Source organism: Crocuta crocuta, unplaced genomic scaffold (genome assembly GCF_008692635.1).
Source record: "Crocuta crocuta isolate KB4526 unplaced genomic scaffold, BGI_CrCroc_1.0 scaffold339, whole genome shotgun sequence".
Taxonomy (NCBI): domain Eukaryota; kingdom Metazoa; phylum Chordata; class Mammalia; order Carnivora; family Hyaenidae; genus Crocuta; species Crocuta crocuta.
Genome location: NW_027530357.1, coordinates 1,749,672 through 1,767,603, shown reverse-complemented (window position 1 = coordinate 1,767,603; position 17,932 = coordinate 1,749,672). Strand labels below are relative to the sequence as shown.

The following is a 17,932-nucleotide window of genomic DNA, read 5'->3' as shown; positions in this document are numbered from 1 at the left end:
GGTAGGTTGTTCCTGAGGTGGGAGGCGGCACCCGTGGCTGAGAAGGAGGCCTGAGCGCGACATGTCGCCGGCGGCTGAAGCGGAGCGGCCCGTGGCGCTGTTTTTCTGAGTCCGGGGCGGCCTGGCGGCCGACTGAGGACGAGGGTCGGTGGAGGCTGCCCCCGCTGTGGTGGCCGCCATGCTGGAGGCCCGGGCGGTTGAGGGAGCCGCCGTGGCGCTCCTGCAACTGCTGCTGCTGCTGCCGCTGCTGCCGCCGGCGCTCCGGGGGCCGGGGCTCGGCGTGGTCTGCTCGGCGGGGGCCGGGCTGCCGGAGAGCGTCATTTGGGCCGTCAACGCGGGCGGCGAGGCGCATGTGGACGTGCACGGGATCCACTTCCGCAAGGACCCTTTAGAAGGCCGGGTGGGCCGAGGTGAGAGCCCCTCAGCCGGGCCGTGGGATCCGGGGCCTGGCGTGCCGGGCGCAGCCGGGCCGAGGGCTGCGGGCCCTGCGCCCCTTCCTCAACCCTGGGGCCACGTCTCCGGAGCCAAGTCTGTCTCTGCGGTTTTCTCAGGGACGCGGTCAGAGCTCCGAGCCTGGCGCGGTCTCGAAGCTGCGAAGAGCGATTGAGGCAGAGTTGGCGAGAAGTTATATTTGGACCTCACATCCTGCATTTTCTTAAGCCCTCGCTTCCAGCCGATCTGGGAAAGTAAAAACGAGGGCGGCCTGTTGCCACCTCGAGGCCTCACGGGTCGTGGGGTATCCGTGTCCCAGGCCTGGGTGGTTTTGCTCGGCTGTATGGCGGCGTAGCTACTAAGTTCTTGCCGTCCCAGAAATTGGCCGCTTTTCCTTACCCCTTCTTGCAGGAGCGGGGCTTGGTTCTTAGCCAGAATAGAAAGGAATCTTCGAAGACGATGAGCCAGGAAAGTTTGGTTGTAGCCTCCTCCTGCTCCCCCCTTTAGAGCGAGGAAGATGTGGGCTTCAAAGTAGAAGCTGAGGCCATCCCAGAGGGTGGTTATACCGAAGCCATCGTGCCCGTGAGGCTGCTGGAGTGTCAACTGGGTCAGCCCGTGTAAGATCGCAGTGTTGTATCCGACAGTGCGGAGAGCCCACCCTCAGAAGCCTTGAGGGGTAGGATTCCAGCGTCTGGGGAAAATTCTCAAAGTTAGTGTAAGAATGGCCGGGGGGAGCCGGCCAAACACGGGAATTACAGACCTGCTAGATTAAACCCACGTTTCTGCACCAGGGGGCTTCTGATGTTGGACATCCTCAGACCAGACTTTGGGAAAATCTGCAAATCTGTTCTAGACTCTTTCTTCTGTAAGTGGGATTGGACAACAGGTTTGAGAGGGAAACTTACTTCATGTGTTGGAAGGAGATTTATGTTGTATGCCGGGTTCAGAGGCTGCCAAATTGGCAGGGTGCCATCTCCAGAAAACTAAGAGACAGACTTTTCTCTCATTCTTTCCACGATGCCCAGATTTGGCTCTTGCCTTTACAAAAGGGTTTAACTTCGTTCTTCCAAGTTCATGGCAGTGTCCCGGAGTCCGTTGTGTTAGAGGGTTTATTGCTTCCATACATGTGAGGGTGTTGGGACACAGGGCTGTTTTCTGGAGTTCCGTGTTGGCCTTGAAATTTACTTAGCCCTGGCATGTAGGTCTCAGGAGCCTGGGTTCAGCTGAGTCAGGGCCCTGGTCTTGAGCGGCCGTATCAGCAGCCAGAGCCAGACTTCACATGAGCACGAGGTCACTGCTGTCTCCATCCTGGACCCTTCCTCTTTCTTCATGGGTGTGGGCAGGGAGGAAGGAGCTCTTGAGGAAACTAGAGATCGTTTGTGGACTTTGCCTCTTGAGGTAGGAACGGTGAGGACAGCGTGCTGATGATTTCTTTCACTTAACAGATACTGGGCTTTACAAATTATAGGATCCCATTAGGTTTATTGTGCAGAGGAAAAAGCTAAGACCATGCAGGTTCGGTCCCCGGCTTCTCTTATCCACAAATCCTGGTTTTAATTTGCTTGTGCAGGTGATTTTTTGGGGGAGGGAGTTGTGCTGGTCAGCAGTCAGCCAGGCTATCTGTCCTTGGGTTATTGGCTCATGGTTGCAATTTCTTTGGAGGAGTTTATTGTAGCAGGTAAAATTACATGGGATCTACCAAAGCATGTGGACTGGAATCCTACCTTGGACCCCAGCCTTTGAGGCACTCTGTAAACAGAGGTTTCCCTGCTCCACTCTGTCCAAGTGCAACAGACAGGGGCCATGAATTGTAGCCGTAGGAAGGGGTGGATGGAGAGTGGAGGCTGTTTGTCAACTGCGGCTTGGACTAGCCTGTTGCATCGTTGCACTTACTGGGTTCCTGAGTGAGAGAAGCATTTTAGTGGCCTTAGATGTGGGTCTGAGATTTGACTCAGCTTCCATTCTCCGGAGGCAGCTCTGTAGTTTCTGTGCTAAGGAGTCGGTACCACCAAGGGAGGTGTAGCTGTTCACTCTGCGTTCCCTTCCCTGGCACGGTTTGGGTACCGTGTGCCAGGGAGGCCCTTGCTCCATGCAGCTATTTACACTAATTGCACTAGGGGCTGTATGTCTAATTTCTTTTGCCACATGCCTGCAATATTGTTTCCAGCATGCTGAAGAAGGTTCATTTTATGTTGAATGGATTCAGGTATTTGTTGCCAACTTAATCCAGATGAGTTTGGCCCTCTTTTGAACTTGGTGTTTCTCTATAGTGTCTTTGTAGTTCAGCATTCCTGTACATGAGTGGATCAGGGCACCTAGTAGCTTTTGCTTTCAGAGGCATTCATAATGTTTATTGAATTTCATTTCTGCCTTGAGGGTAGCAAGTGCTCATAGGAGATCCTCATAGCCTGGGAAAGGCTTTTTCAACTTGTGGGCTTCACTAGATGGAAATGCCACTATACAGTGCTCAATGTGGGGCTTTGGCATGCTGCAAATTCCAGGTTCTTTTGAACTTGCTCATTCTGGGTTCCTCCTGACTCAGGAGGAAAAGACCTGGTTATTTGGCCTGAGGGCACAGGACTTGGCCTGGTTTTAGAAGAGACTATTTCCTCTTCATAGAAAGATATCTGCCAGTCATTTGTATGACCTTGAAGAACACGCTCTACCTCTCTGGGCCTTGTTTTCCTTCATAGTATAAGGTCTCATGCTCTACAAATCAGTGACCTGAGTCTGAAAACTCTCCTGCCCAGAGTGGGTTTAAGTGTCTCTTTTTCTGTGCTCGATAACCTTTTACATGAAGTTACAAGTAGGGCAGAACATGGTTCCAGAGGGGCAAAAAGGTGGCTAAGGGCCTGAACCTATCAGATTACTAATTCTGCAGGCCTAAGGAAGACCCCTTTCTGGGCAGCCTTCCTTTTGGCTGGGGAGGGATTTGGCTCTGGGGGAGATTAGAGCATGAAAGAGGTTGAGGGTCGCTGCTATGTCTGATTTGCTTAAGGCTGTGGAATTTGTTTAGAATTTTCCCTCCATACTTTCGCCTAAGAGGCAGGCTTCATCTGCAGGCTCTCTAGGTAGCAGAAGTTCACAGGTAGAGAACTTAGGTAGGTGGTATCCCCATTTTACAGGTGAAAAAACACCTAGAGAGAATAATCTGTTCCAAATCACATAAAATCCAGGCCTGTCTTACTCTCAAACTGGGGCTGACTTTTTCCAGTAGCCTGGCCCCTCCATTGTCCTGAACTAAGAAACAGCAGACATAATGTAGGCCCTTTGGCCCTTCCTTTTTGATTAACGGAATCCTCAAGTTTCCCTGCCCCAGCCCATTCAGAATAATTCTTTATGGCCTCGCCTCCCGTGAGAAGGAAGTGATTGATTGAGAAGAATAAGTTAGCGGTCAGGTGGGAGGCCCACGGGTAGAGTGCCACGGCGGCCCTGCAGTGGTGGTCTCGTTAGGACAGCTTCCAGCTCCTTCTGGCTTTTCCACTCCTGTGGTTCCTCACTGCAGTTTTCCAATTAATTTTATTACTTCCATTTCCACTTGCTCCATTCCCTAAACTCCTGGGAGTGGAGGCTTTCTTTTTTTGATGCTTATTGTGTGCATATGCTTGCCTGGGTGGCATACCTTTACATCTGTCTGTGTCTCTGGGAGGCACTGTATTAAGCTGTTTACAGATCTCACCACACGCAAGCTGTGGGGTAGGTGTTGTCCCCATTTTATAGGTGAGAAGACAAATTGTTCCACACCGCATGGTAGGTGGCAGAGCCAGGATTCAAACCCAGGCCTGTCTCACCCTGAAACCGGGGCTGAATTTTTCAAACAGCCTGGCTCCTCCATTGGCCCGAAGTAAGAAACAACAGACATAATGGAGTTCCTTTGGCCACCTTCCTTTCTGGTTAACTGTTGGAGCCGTATCGTGCCAACTTCAGCAGTGTGCTGACTGTGTTCACGTCACTGTATTTTAGAGCGATCTGTTTAGCTGTGAATACATAAAGTCGAAAGGGGAAAGAAAGAAATCCTTTTTGCTGCTGCATCTCTTGGGACTTAAGCAAATGCAGCTTTGCATGTGGCAGATCTCCTGCGAAAGCCACTTGGGCTTTAAAGGGAAAATATTTAAAGGTAATTCCAACGTTGTTATGTAGTTTTTATTCACATGGCTGAGTTTTGTGAGTTGTGAGACTGAGGCTGTTACAGATTACATTACTGTCAGTGTCTCACTTTTTCCACTTGTCAACAAAGAAAGAAAGAAAGAAAAAGATTCCCCATACATGTACAAAATTTTCTGTGTCTCTAAAAAGCAAATCTAGTTAATGTTCCAAATTTGTAAGGATCACGGTCCTCATGGAAGAGGAGAATTCTTAGAACTCAAGTGGAAGAGAAACAGTCTTTTAATCTTCATGGTGTAATGGTTTGAGCCTGGGAAAGAGCCGAGGCGTGCCGGCAGTCCATCCTTTGTAGTGCTACTTAGTCACCCTTTGATTTCTTGAGAAGAAATAAGAAGAAAAAAGCCCGAAGACAAAAGCACAGTAAGTTTCCTGTTGCATTGTCCCATCAGGTCCATCTGATGTCATGGCTAACTGTTCACTTACAGGAACTGTTAACAGTTATGTTTATTTTTTTGAGGGCTTGACCTTAGCCACTGATTCTTTTAGTTACTCTTTTACCTTCCTTAGAGATAAAAGATCCCGTTGGGAGTTGTGGTGATTCAGAAGATAAAGCTCCAGGGATGACTGCTCTTGGACATCTCCCAAGGGATCTAGGTGCCAAATACCTTCAGAGTCACCATGGGAGGTTGGGAGGTGGTCTTGAACTCTTAATCCCAGGCAGGAGGAGAGACGAGGTGGGTGTACCAAAATCATTGCTAAGTCTGCAGTTTGGAAAGCAGATTTATGGCGCACTGGAAAACTTCATTGTGTTTGCAGGATAAAGGAGACAGAGAGGCTACTCTCTGGAGGAGGAAGCATAGCTGTTCATCTCTGGGGCTGGAGTGCGGTATCTTCCCTTTGAGGAAAGACCACAGTTCAGTTTGTCATGAGGGGGGAAGAAAAACATATGTCGTCTCGTCTCTTACTAAGGCCGGGGGAAGGGGGCTGGGGGCAGTAGAGGTTTCTGGCTCTTCTGATACTGACCCCAAGGTGTGTAACTTTTACTTTTTTTTTTTTTTAATGCAAACTTTACGCTCACTGTGGGGCCTAGATCCTCATGACTCTGCAAGCAGCTCATGCTGTACCAGCTGAGCCAGCCAGGCACCACTCACTTTTTACTTTTACCCTGCCTTGTTCCTTATCAGTTTGTGAGATGGGAAAGGTGCCCCCCCCCAGGACTTGGGCATCTTAGGCCAGAGGTGCCAGTAAGACCATGGTAGGTTTTTTCTCCTGCGAGGATGGCTTCAGCCCTGTAGAGAGAATAGCATGGCTTCACTGCTCCACAGACACCTCCTTAGTTGCTGTTTGTTAGGTCGGCGAAGCATACTGAGTGCGTATTTATGTGCCAGGGTCTTTGTTAGGTGCTGCGGATACAGTAAGGAACCTTTTGGTTCTAAACTCTTTTGGTTTAACTGGGGATAGGTTCAAGAGAGAGTAGGTGAGGTTGAGTTCTGTGAGTTTGTGGGAAGTAAGGTGCTTCCATGTAAAAGAAGTTAGAGAGCATCACACCCTTCTTTTTATGAGCACGTTTCTCTGATATTTACCAGGCTTGGAACTTTGTGACTGAAAATTATAAAAAGCAACTAAGCTGGTATCTTATTTGTAGTATAGACAATGGAGAATGACTGGCCTAACGTATCCTGTTTGTTTTAGACCCTTGAGCTTTTCTGAATGGAAAAAAAAAACTACTCTGAACTTAATCATCTTGGAGGGCTCTTGGCCATCCCCCCTGTTTTATGAGGTTTTTCTGACGCTCCTCTTTTCAGAGAGCCAGGAGCTATAGCTATTGCCTGTTTTCTTCCTGACACTCTCCATGGTTGAGGACGGTCATTTTAACAGGCTTGTAAAAAGTTCTACTCTGAGGGTTAGGGAGCTGTTGGGGTGATTAGTGTTTGGTTTCTTTCACTTTACTCTTCCTTGGTAATGGCTCTCTGATGCTTGCCTTTGTGTCTGGTCTCTATTTTTTTTAATTTTTAATTTATTTTTAATGTTTATTTTTGAGAGAGAGAGACTGTGTGTGGGCGAGGACAGAGAGAGAGGGAGACACAGAATCTGAAGCAGGCTCCAGGCACGGAGCTGTCAGCACAGAGTCCGATGTGGAGCTTGAACCTGTGAACTGTGAGATCATGACCTGAGCCGAAGTCAGATACTTAACCTACTGAGCCACCCAGGCACCCCTGTGTCTGGTCTCTTTAAAGCCAGATGCAGAGCGGGTGGCCCCTTCCCCTGGGAGGGTTACTAACATTGCCTCAGAAATGCTGGCAGTTGTGGGGTCTGTGCTCTTTTTCTGTGTCATGCCCCTGATGTGGTTTCTCTTTGTCTTTTGTTCCCAGCCTCCGACTATGGTATGAAACTGCCAATCCTGCGTTCCAACCCCGAGGACCAGATCCTGTATCAAACTGAGCGGTACAATGAGGAGACTTTTGGCTACGAAGTGCCCATCAAGGAGGAGGGGGACTATGTGCTGGTGTTGAAATTTGCTGAGGTCTACTTTGCACAGTCCCAGCAGAAGGTGAGGCCTGGTCAGTGGGACATTGCCACTCTTGGATAGTCCCCTGCTATGGGCCAGAGAATGTAAGAGCCTCCCCAGAAGGGAGGAACAGGTGAGCTTTGAGGAGAAGCTGGATTCCATCTGTCCCTAGAGAAGCAGTGTCCCATTGCTCACAAGGCTGCACTTGCCTTGGGGGTTGGTGACAGAAGGCAATGCCAGAATCTTAGTTCTTGGCAACTAACTGATCCTGGTCATCTTCCTTAGTTGTCAGCACCTTCTTGTTTTTAGCCTTATTCTTTTCCTGTCTCTTCTTATGAATTTCCTTCTTTCCATGTGAGCTTTTTTTTTTTCCCCCATGTTGAGCTTTTTGTGTGTATTCTGTGTTCCCTAAGGCCAGTATGAGACCTTGACCGTGAAGGAACATGGCTTTGATTCAGCTCATATAAAGAACTCTGTACCCTTGACTATATCCAGCTTTTTCATTTTAAAAATTATTTCTGAATTTGAAGCCTGGGCAGGTACGTGATGTCCAGCTGCTAAAGGACTATGAAGCTGATGGTTTTGACATTGTCTGGTTGTTTTTTTTTTTAAATTGTGGAAGGTATTTGATGTGCGATTGAATGGCCATGTTGTGGTGAAGGACTTGGACATCTTTGATCGTGTCGGGCACAGCACAGCTCATGATGAAATCATCCCTATGAGCATCAGGAAGGGAAAGCTGAGTGTCCAAGGGGAGGTGTCCACCTTCACGGGGAAACTCTACATTGAGTTTGTAAAGGTAATGCTCTCCCTCTGCCTTCCCAGCTGAGGAGTAGGTGCGGGGGAATGTTTACTGCTGTGTGGTGCTGACCCTGGTTCTCCCATTTCCTAGGGGTACTATGACAATCCCAAAGTTTGTGCACTCTACATCATGGCTGGGACAGTGGATGGTAAGTGGTGTCCTTAACCTGCTTTTTTTTCCCTTGGTCTGAAGGATATAGTTGAGGAAAGCCTTGGGGGAATAACTTAGCCAATCACTGTTCTGTGTAAACACTTAAAGCCAAATTGTGGGGAGTCCAAAGTCAAATGGATGGGCACAGAGTGTTGCATGGTGCTGACCATAGCTTTGGCATAAGGTCTGTGTTCTGATTTTGCTGCTGCCACTTAATCAGCTGTTTTGCTTTGGACAAATTCCTTTAAGTTCACTGTAAATTGGGCTTAAAATGGTACCTACTGGTGTGCCCTGACCCTTCTGGTCTTTTGGAATCAGCTAAAGCTAGTCCTTATTCTCTTTCTTTGACATCTATTTCTTGGGGGCAGAAAGGGAAAAGGCAAAAGAAGGAGTCCTTCAGCATTTCGGTATGCTCTATGAGAGTCCAGCACTGATCAACTGCACTGGACGAAAGTTCACTTCCTAATGTCTCCTTGTCCTTGGGATCCAGCCTTAGGGTATATTGCTTTCTCAGCATTGAGATGATCCTGGCTGCCGGATTCCCAGGCTGGTTGTTTTTTTATTTGTTTGTTTGCAGAGAAAGCTTGTGTTTTAGTGACTTTTCTTCTCCATTCTGCCTTTGTACCTTTTCCCAACTCATCCTTAATGCACAAGGAGCTCATCCTATTGTCTTGATGTGTCCCCAGATGCTGGTGTTATGACATCTAGGCAGATAGTCTTGCCACAAAAACAGAGTTATAGCTTGAGTCCCTAAGGAGCAGGCAGAGCAGAGGGGTGGTGTGTGCTGACAACCCAGGGCCCTGTAGCTCAGCTTTTCCTCAGTTGCTGTGTGAATCAGAAGGAAATGTGGGATTGTGGAGGGCGCAGGAGGGATTTGAAAAGGTTAAGTTTTGGGTGTCGGGTCACTGTCCCTGTTGAATCCAGTCCACAAGAGGTAGAAAAGGAAGGTAAGATAGCGAGCCTCCCCTGGGGTAGGNGACACGGGGCTTGAACCCACGAACCATGAGATCATGACCTGAGCCAAAGTCAGATGCCCAACCAACTTAGCCACCCAGGCGCCCCAACTACATTTTAGTTAAATCTAAAAAAGACCAGTGTTTGCAGCCATCCACAGCTTTCTAGGCCAGGAGCTATTTCTGCTACATCTGTTTTTTCCTGTAGACCCCGTGTAGGTCATAGCATCGTTTATGGCTTTTAAGAGTCTCACTTAAATGGTATGGGTCTTGAAGTGCCTAGGCGGCTCAGTTGGTTGAGGCTTTGACTTCGTTTCAGGTTGTGGTCTCATGGTTCATGGGTTCGAGCCCCGTGTCAGGCTCTGTGCTGACAGCCCAGAGTCTGGAGTCTGTTTTGAATTCTGTGTCTCCCTCCCTCTGCCCCTCCACTGCTCGCACTCTGTTTCTATCTCTGTCAAAAATAAATAAACATAAAAAAGAAAATTTTTTTTTTAAATGGTGTGGGTCTTACTTAAAAGATGTCTACTTTCTTGTGTCAGATGTACCAAAGCTGCAGCCTCATCCAGGACTGGAGAAGAAAGAAGAGGAAGAAGAAGAAGAAGAATACGATGAAGGGTCTAATCTCAAAAGACAGACCAATAAGAATCGGGTGCAGTCGGGCCCCCGCACGCCCAACCCCTATGCCTCGGACAACAGCAGCCTCATGTTTCCCATCCTGGTGGCCTTCGGAGTCTTCATTCCAACCCTCTTCTGCCTCTGCCGGTTGTGAGAACAAATACCATCCTGAGCAGGGTGGAGGGTGTGGGAAAGAAACCAAACACGTCGGTTTTGGTTTCTGTACTTTCACAGTGATTAGCAAACAAAACCACACACAAAAATTAAAGGAGAAAAAAAGAGGCAGAGTGGGTAGAGAGCGGCCCTTATCCACCACAGGTCCCAGCCCTGCTTCAGTCCTTGTGCCCTCTTTGTGGCTGGCCCCAGCCGTCTCTTTCCTCTCCTGGGTACTTCAGTGAAGCGGATCCTCCACGTTCAAGGATCCTCATCTGCGCACCTAGCGGAAAGGACTCTGAACCCAGAGCAGACACAGTTCCTTTTTTTAGGTTAGAAATTAACAGCAGGGAAATGTCATCTTATTACCTGAGAAGACCAGCGCTGGGAGTTGGGTATGTTCTGAAGTTATGTCCAGATAAGTTTTCAGGTGTCCTGGGATTGAAAGTGTGTGTGCTTTTGTGTATGTGGGAAGGTGTATAATTTGTATGATAAAAACGAAAACGGAAGGGGGATTAAAAAAAGAAGAAGAAAATTAGATACTTCCTTACTTGGAAGCCTTTCTGGTTTCAGCCCAATGATGGTTCCACCTTAAGTGTTTGCGCTTTGTCATTGCTTGTCTCCCTGACATGTGCCAGTTAGAGGACTGTCTGGTATCCAAGACGATTAGTTTATGTCAGGTCCTCAAGTTGCCTCTGACTTGTTACCACAACAAATCATTTTGATTTCTGTGCCTGTTGGGGACTTCCTTTCTTTTCATTTTTTTCCCCCTTTAATCTGGCTCATTTGAAATCTCTTCTCTCTCTCAATCATCCCGCTAAGTTATTGCCAAGAAGGGAAGGCAACATGGGGATTTGGGGTTCCCTCTGCTTGAATGTCTTATCCTCTAGCACCTCACCTTGTTGGTACCTCCCTCCCTGGATCTCTGAGCCAGCAGCCAGGAGGACCTGACCCAGCAGTGCTTTTACTGGCCCCTTTGTAGGGTCTTGCTGCCAGGGGACAGGGATGCTTTCCAGCCTGCAGCAACAGAACACTTGACCTTAAAAGTCTCTTCTGGTCTTTGGATTAGAAAAGGCTTATGTTAGCATAACTTAAGAGCCACCTCAGAGACTTGAGCCCTACTAAGTGACTGACCACTGTTTAGAGTGTCTATCTGGTATCTGATGTTCATTTATTCCCATGTCCTTCTGTGTCACAAGTCAGCCAGTTTTGGTTTATGCCTAGAGCTGCCCCAAGGAACTAGACTGATTGTCTGTATCTGGCCCAGTGGCACCTCCCCCAATCCTAACAGCCTGCCCTTCTTTCTTTTCATTTCCCTGTCCGAGCTGCAGTTGGGTTCTTGGTGTGACGGGGCCGAAAGATTCCTAGTCAGCCACGGTCCTGGCAGTTCTGAAGCCAACCTTAGTGTCAGGTGGCTGTCTTCAATTCCCTGAAAAGACTTCTGCAGAAATGAAGGCTCCCTGATGCCTCTCTTTATGGTCACTGTTAGGGCAGCAGTGAGGGAGGACCCAGCCAAGCTACATAGAGTTTTATGGATGGAGAGCAGCAGGGTTAGCTTCTTGCTTGGAAGGGAGCAGCATAGAATCTCAGACCAAGCTCATCTTTTTAGAATGTTTTTAATGTTGTCCTTTTTTTTTTTTTTAAAGAGCTCCATGTATTTGAATTGCTCGTTATGTGACAAAGCAAGTAACCCTTAGGCTCATGGCCTGGGTTTTGGCTCTTAATGAGTTACTCTGGGCCAGCATTTAGTCCTTTGAGAGTTGGAGCCCTTTATTTTAGCTGTGACTTAGGCCTCAGCAGTAGGGGATTGAGTCGGGCATCTGGATGGCTGTGGCCTGAGGCTGTAGTGAGAGGAACACTTCCTGGAGTGCTTCACAAAGCTCCCTGCTTTGAAGGATGGCATCCTATAACCTTGGTCTGGGGGACCCCTTGCCTGGGGCAGTGGACATCCTGACTATTAATTGGGCTTCTGACAGTGGCTTTGGTTCCCCTTCCATCACAGCTCCCCAAAGCCGTAGGCCACTGTCCGTGGCAGAGACAAGATGAGGAAGGAGGACTCGCTACCTCCGTTTTGCCTTGTTTGTTAGTTTGCCTGGGTCTTTGAGGAAGGAGGGGTCCCGCCTACTCACCTCAACCCATCCCTGCAGTGAGTCAGAGTCTCAGAAGGAAACCCTGGCTCCTGGGGCCATTTCCTAACGGTACTGTAAGCCAAGCAGCTTTGCTTCCAAGCCCACCCGTTTCCAAGCCCACTCCTTCCCCCTGAGCTCAGGGATAGGGATGGGCATTTTCCTCTGCTTGTGTCCGAAAGGAAGGAACATCTTTCTATGGCTCACAAAAGCTAAAGGAGAAGTGAGGAAACAGGAAGAGGTATGGTGGGGGCTGGGGTAGAGTCCCCTGGAGCCAAGCCCACCCAGCTAACAGAGCTGCCCAGGGCAGGTCACAGCTGGCCCATGATGCTGAACTTGAAAGCTTATTTTTTTTGTGGGGTGGGGTGGGGGGTGGGCTCCTTCAAGATGATATAGGTACATGAAGTTTAGGTTAAAGGGGTGGGGTGGGGCACTCTGTATTTTTATTTTTGTATTGTGTATGTCACAAATTACTCTGTTCGTCGTTTGCTTTTTGCACTGTTTGCTCCCCTGCCTGTATGTTGAGCTAGTGCTAGGACCACATGACTACGCTGTAGGGAGTCTGTCTGGGGTTGGGGAGGTGATGAGGGATGCCACCTAGGCCTGGGGAAGGGGAGGCCTGGCCTCTTCTACTGGATCCATGCACCGTTCTAGGTTTTTAGATCACCCTGAGCCTAGCTGGCCAAAGCCAAGAGCAGATGGGCAAGTTGAAACTCCTTTTGCCGGGAATGTGGCCTCAGTTCAGTGTCTGGGTGGACCGCACGGACCACACAAAGCTGTCTGCTGGGGATGGACTGAGAGTCTGCAGCGTAGCTCTGATTTGCGTCAGGGGCCAGCTGACCCTGGGTTTCACTCATACTGACTGAAACATCCTGCCAGGAAATAATCTGTGGGACTCCTGTCCCCTAAACCAGATCCATATTTCTGTAACATCTCCGCTATGGAGGAGAAGCTGCTCAGTGGTTATCTTGAATTCTGGTGACTTGAAAAATGGTTATCTTCCAGTGTCAGTGGTGTTAGACTCCCTGGGGGTAGGGGTGGCGCAGGGCCTGTAGGGCCACCGACTGGTTTGAGAATGTAACCTTTTCTCTTTTGTCCACTTTTTGCCTCAGAGATACTGGCCTGAAATTGGGGGATCACATTAGAGGTCAATTAGGCTTTGAAGAGATGGGGTGAAGTTTGAGTTAAGTTTACCTGCCCCTCTCTGTGTCTGGAAACTCATCTGGTTTCAGAATTGTGTTTTGACTTCTTTACCTTTTTGGAGAAGCTTCTGTTTTAAGGAATTTCTCTTCCTTCTTATCCTGCTTCTACTTTCTCCTGGGAAGACCTGGCCATGGCCTCTAGAATCTCAGCTGAACTTCAGAAAACAGCAGCAGTATTTCCCCTTTCCTAGCACGTATACTTCTTTCTCTAGAAATTGGCTCACCTTAGGAAGACCAGGGAAAGAATCCACAGGTTCTCTACCTTCCCTGGAGATTGGGGCACCCACCCCGGTCAGCACAGTGCCTTTTCCTCTCCTGCTCTGAGCCAGGGTGGGCATTCCCTCTAGATTCAGGTCTGGGCGGGGGTCTTACAGTCCCTGCCGTGGGGCTGCTTCCCCATCCCTTTCTCCCCCTCCCCTTTGCTGGCCGGCTCTAACCTAATTCAAGTGTCTTCTTGCCTCGAGGAGCCTTAATGGCATCAAGTGGCAACATGTAATATTGTCCTCTATGCCTCTCCAAAGGACCTAGGAGAGCAGGTGAACTTTCAAAATGAGAGACTAACAGATGCTCCTATTCAAAAAAAGGGAAGGAGGAGGAGATGCTTGGGCCTCCTCCTGCTGTGACCCTGGGGGAAAGGAGCCTGGGATAAGGCTAAGTGGTAGTGCAGAAGCAGAACCAGAAACACCCGGGATCTGTTCAGAAATCTTAGAAGAAGTCTGCTTCTCTTCAATGGAAAGATATAATTAGGGATCAAAGAACTCTAAAAATACTGCAAAGAAGCCTTAATGTTCAAGCTTCAGAGAGATCAGAGTAATTTCTCCCTTTCTGTCCGAGCTAGGACTTTCTGTATTTAGACCTCTTCTGGGGCAAGAGGGCTAGGTTTCCTCATTTTCTTATGAGACCAGATTGGCATCAGTGGGTCAGCTGCCCAGCTAGGGCGGGTTTCTTCTTTGTGCGTGGGTGGCTTGCTGCCGATCTAGTTTGTCCTTCCCCGGCTGCCTTTTGGGTGGCCTGCCTTTGGCTGCCAAGTCATTTTGATAAGAGCAGATGATTTGGGGACTGGCTGGGCTGGCAGAAAAGGAGCAGGATGGATCTCTTGGGACGGTCCCCTCCCACCCCCCTCCCCCAAGAGCAAAAAAACCAAGGAGCCGGGATTGTGCCGGCAGCCAGGGAAACCGTAGTCCTGTTAGAGTTGGCAGGGAGGGCCCTGGCACCTCTCACATCCAGGCAGTCTTGTGAGGTGGGGGCACACAGCACCAGGAGAAGCAGAACTTCGTTCTCACCTCTATTTTGAGCTTCAGTGCTTTATTTCAGTATGAGGAAAAACAACAACAAACTGAAGTGTGCTTTCCGTCCTTTGAAAGGACAACTGTCGGGAAAGGAGAGCCGAGTTGCCAGGTGGGAGGGGAGAATTGGCAGGGAGACTCTTTACGGCAAAACCAGGAACGAGGCATCCTTGACTCTTCTCTTCCCTAGCGTGTCATGATCCAGGGAATGAAAAGAAATTTGACCCTGGATTAGTTCCCTCTTTGGATCTTCCTTCCACCATGTTCTCACACGCTAGGACCAGCTGCCCATTCTGAGCTCAGAGCAGCCTCTTCAGCAATTATTGGCCTAACCTGACATGTCAGGAAACCACCCCTGCCTCCCCCTCCCCGCTGCCATTGGGCCTGGCTGCTCTGTTCTGTACCAACAACTGGAGAATAGCGGCAAGTTCTTAGTAGTCCTGGTAGCTCCTAGATTCCCATCCTCTCCCTGCCGCGGCCAAACTAACTCTGTCTGTAGCCACAACATGCATTTACAGCAGCACAGTGAGATGTGACTGAGGGGCTTTGAACCTGGCTGGCCCGGGAAAGCAGTGGGGGTGGATAGAGCTGCCTTTCCTCCTGGGCTATCTCCATCTGTCCCTACCCTTTACATGCCCCGTCCTACTCCCACCGAAAAAGTAAAAAAAAAAAAAAAAAAATCAGGATGTTTTTCACTGTCCATTGCTTTGTGTTTTAATAAACAATTTGCAGTGACACTCTGTTGAGATTGAGTTTGAACTTGATTGCCGAGAGGTGAAGTGATGGGGTGGCAAAAGGGAGGCCTGGGGGCTCACTTGGCTGCAAAGGGCTCTCCTGGGACAAGACTAGGGGCTTTTGTTCATTTTAGCCTCGTGTCTTTTGCTTTTCTTTTCACCGGGTTGTTTGGTTAAGGGAATGAAGTTCTGTAAAACTCTGCCTGGCCATTTCAGCCCGCAGCGCATTCAAGGAAAAATAAACAGTTGTTTTGTTTTGTTTCCACTTTCACTGGAACGCCAGGCCATGACTCGACTCTCTCCCTCCCAATGCACAGCTTTCCCTCAGCTTCCGTGACAGCCTGTGGACAGATCAAGCCCTGGGACAATTTTCTCTGCCCTCTCCGCTTCTGGTGTATTGTCAGTGTTGAGTATTCATTGGGAAGGGGCAGAAGGAGCAGGAAGGATTTTTTTCCCCTGTAATGTATCCGCCTTGTTTTACAGCTGAGGAACATGAAACTCAAAAAACTTAATTTACCCCAGGCTAGTCAGTAAATAAATAGTCAAGCCAGGTTTCAGATTCAGTCTATCTGCCTGCAAAGCCCCTATTCTCTCTAAGGCATAAGGATAATTGTAGATATCCTTTAATGGAACCCCTGAAATGGATGAGGCACAATGCCAAGCACTTTTACAAAAGTTATTTCTGTTTAATCTTCAACAAACCAGTTGGAATTAGCCTTTCGTGGGTGAAGTGACATTGCCAAGGCCAGAGAGCCAGCAAAAGATGGAGCTGGGACTTCACACCCAGATTCTGGTTCATCATTACTCTCTATCACTCTGATTACCTTTCCCCACCATGCTACATGACTGGCTCCAGACTCCAGAAACTACCTGTTGTATTTCTCCAGCAGGAATGGAGGCGGCTGGTACCAGGGGAGTTTGGCCTACTTCCCTCAGTTATCCCTTGAAGGGCAGAATTCATTGCTCAGCTCCAAGAATGAGGCCAGTGTTGATGGAGTCTGTTCTCAGGGCCCAAATAAACGAGGAGGCCCACAGAGCCTCTTTCTTAGCTCAAGCCCACCCATAACTGGAGTTCTTTGCTAATTCAGACCTAGCTGTTACTATTTCAAGTAGCTTCCCGTGAGCTGCCAAATGGGGGAAGAGACCTGAAGAAGCCTTGCTCTAGGGAGTTGCAGGGAGGAAAACTGACAGAAGATCTTGGGCCAAGTGCTGGGGGTTGGGTTAAACCACTCCTTGGGTCCAGATCTTAATCTCGCTAAGGAAATCAGGCTCCCGGTTGGCTGGAGCCTGGAGCCGGTATGTCGGACCTTTCTCCATACTTAGTGCCCCACCCCCCTCCATCCCGTATAGAGGAAGAGAGAGGGGTTTCCCCCACATTTACTGGAAAGCTCGTTGCTGTTAGCAGTGGTGAGGGGTCAAGGCAGAGAGGAGGTGGAGCAGGGGGGCTCTGCAGTGGGACTGCCTCTGTTCACTAACAGTCAGAGGTGGTAGGCACCTCACTGCAGGACTCTGGCCCTATAGTCTTAGTTGGGTTTGTTGCTACCCACTTATATGTTAGTAAAAAATAATCCCACTGGCTTTTCTGGCTTAGCCTTGTGCCCTGGGTCTCCTTGCCGCTGCCACTGGAATCCATGTGTCGCTTCCTCAAGCCTGGTTCCAAGCTCCATTTCCCCTCAGCTCTCTTCAGTCACCACGCTCTCCTGTCCAGCTCCACATCTTCTCCCCATCTGGTGCGCCAGCCCTCTGCTGAGGGTCCTGGAGAAAGGCCGCTGAACCATGTCGGCATGGATTTACGCTCCCTGGTATCAGCATCGTGCTCTCGTTGCTGGCTTTCATCTCTTCACTACAGCTCTAGGGAAGATGTGTGACTAGCTTGACTTATAAAGGAGGAAGCAAAGGCTCAGAGGGGATAGATGACCTGCCCAAAGTCACATGGCTGGTAAGTGACAGAGCGAGGAGTAGGACTTTCTAACCACACGCTCATGCTCTTAATGCCACGATGTGCTGTTCTTAGAAAAGCAGTTTGAATGAAGGTAACTGATGGTGCCAGGTGCTGGTTACATGGAGGTTTATTCATTCCTCCTCTGAAAAAGAAAGTAACTCTCTAAGACTTAGCGATACAGGAAATACATAGACATTTTTAAAAAAGTTATATGGAGTACAAAATCTGAACACTTCTTGTTCTCATACCTATTCATCTAATCCCTAGAGGAGAATACAGGTGACTGGTGGAAATCCTTTTATGCATATTTATATATATGTACGTATACACATATGTTTACACAGATTTTTTTTTTGATGTTTATTTTTGAGAGAGAGAGAGAGAGACAGAATGTGAATAGGGGAGGGGCAGAGAGAGAGAGAGGGAGACACAGAATCTGAAGCAGGCTCCAGGCTTGAGCTGTCTGCACAGAGCCCGACACGGGGCTCGAACTCACAGGCTGTGAGATCATGACCTGAGCGAAAGTCAGACACTTAACTGACTGAGGCCCCCAGGTGCCCCTACACGGATATATTGTGCACATGCTCATGTGTTTCTTCAGAATCCATCAGGGAATTACTGGGTCAAACAGTAATGCATTTAAAAATTTGAAAGTATTGCCCTCCACAAGGCACCATGAGTTTTCACTCACCAATCTTGTGGTATATGACTTGGGAATATGCCAGAAATCCTTTTTGGGAACAGGTGGGATATAAATAAGAAATTAATGCTTTGTAAAAACCTCTCAGCCAGAGAGAGTGGTGGCTTGGCTACTAGGGAAGTTACCAGCTCTCAATCCCAGACCACAAGGCACGCCTGCAGTGCCAGCTTTGACCCGCTGATTCGATGCATGCCACCTTTGGGAGGGAGTAGGAAGGAGGCCTG

General features: G+C 48.8%; 2 protein-coding genes across 3 annotated transcripts in view; both read left to right on the top strand.

The window, feature by feature from the left end:
- UNC119B (unc-119 lipid binding chaperone B) overlaps positions 1 to 17,932 on the top strand; it is a 68,602-nt gene that overhangs the window by 36,509 nt on the left and 14,161 nt on the right. The window lies entirely within an intron of this gene.
- MLEC (malectin) lies at positions 19 to 15,069 on the top strand. Of its 2 annotated transcripts, XM_077765998.1 has the most exons (5): positions 19 to 410; positions 6,909 to 7,087; positions 7,668 to 7,844; positions 7,938 to 7,995; positions 9,490 to 9,810. In XM_077765998.1, exons 1-5 carry the CDS (start codon positions 179 to 181, stop codon positions 9,717 to 9,719), a joined length of 876 nt encoding a protein of 291 aa, XP_077622124.1. In that variant the 5' UTR covers positions 19 to 178; the 3' UTR covers positions 9,720 to 9,810. The 2 variants fall into 2 exon arrangements, with proteins under 2 accessions (XP_077622124.1, XP_077622125.1); XM_077765999.1 differs by lacking the exons at positions 7,668 to 7,844; positions 7,938 to 7,995 and having other exon boundaries at positions 9,490 to 15,069.

What these genes read in the sequence shown, in the direction of transcription:
- MLEC (XM_077765999.1), top strand. Translation starts at nt 179, where the DNA reads ATGCTGGAGGCCCGGGCGGTTGAGGGAGCCGCCGTGGCGCTCCTGCAA. An exon ending in AGAAGGCCGGGTGGGCCGAG is followed by an intron (nt 411 to 6,908) that starts GTGAGAGCCCCT and finishes TTTTGTTCCCAG; the next exon opens with CCTCCGACTATGGTATGAAA. An exon ending in TTGCACAGTCCCAGCAGAAG is followed by an intron (nt 7,088 to 9,489) that starts GTGAGGCCTGGT and finishes TTCTTGTGTCAG; the next exon opens with ATGTACCAAAGCTGCAGCCT.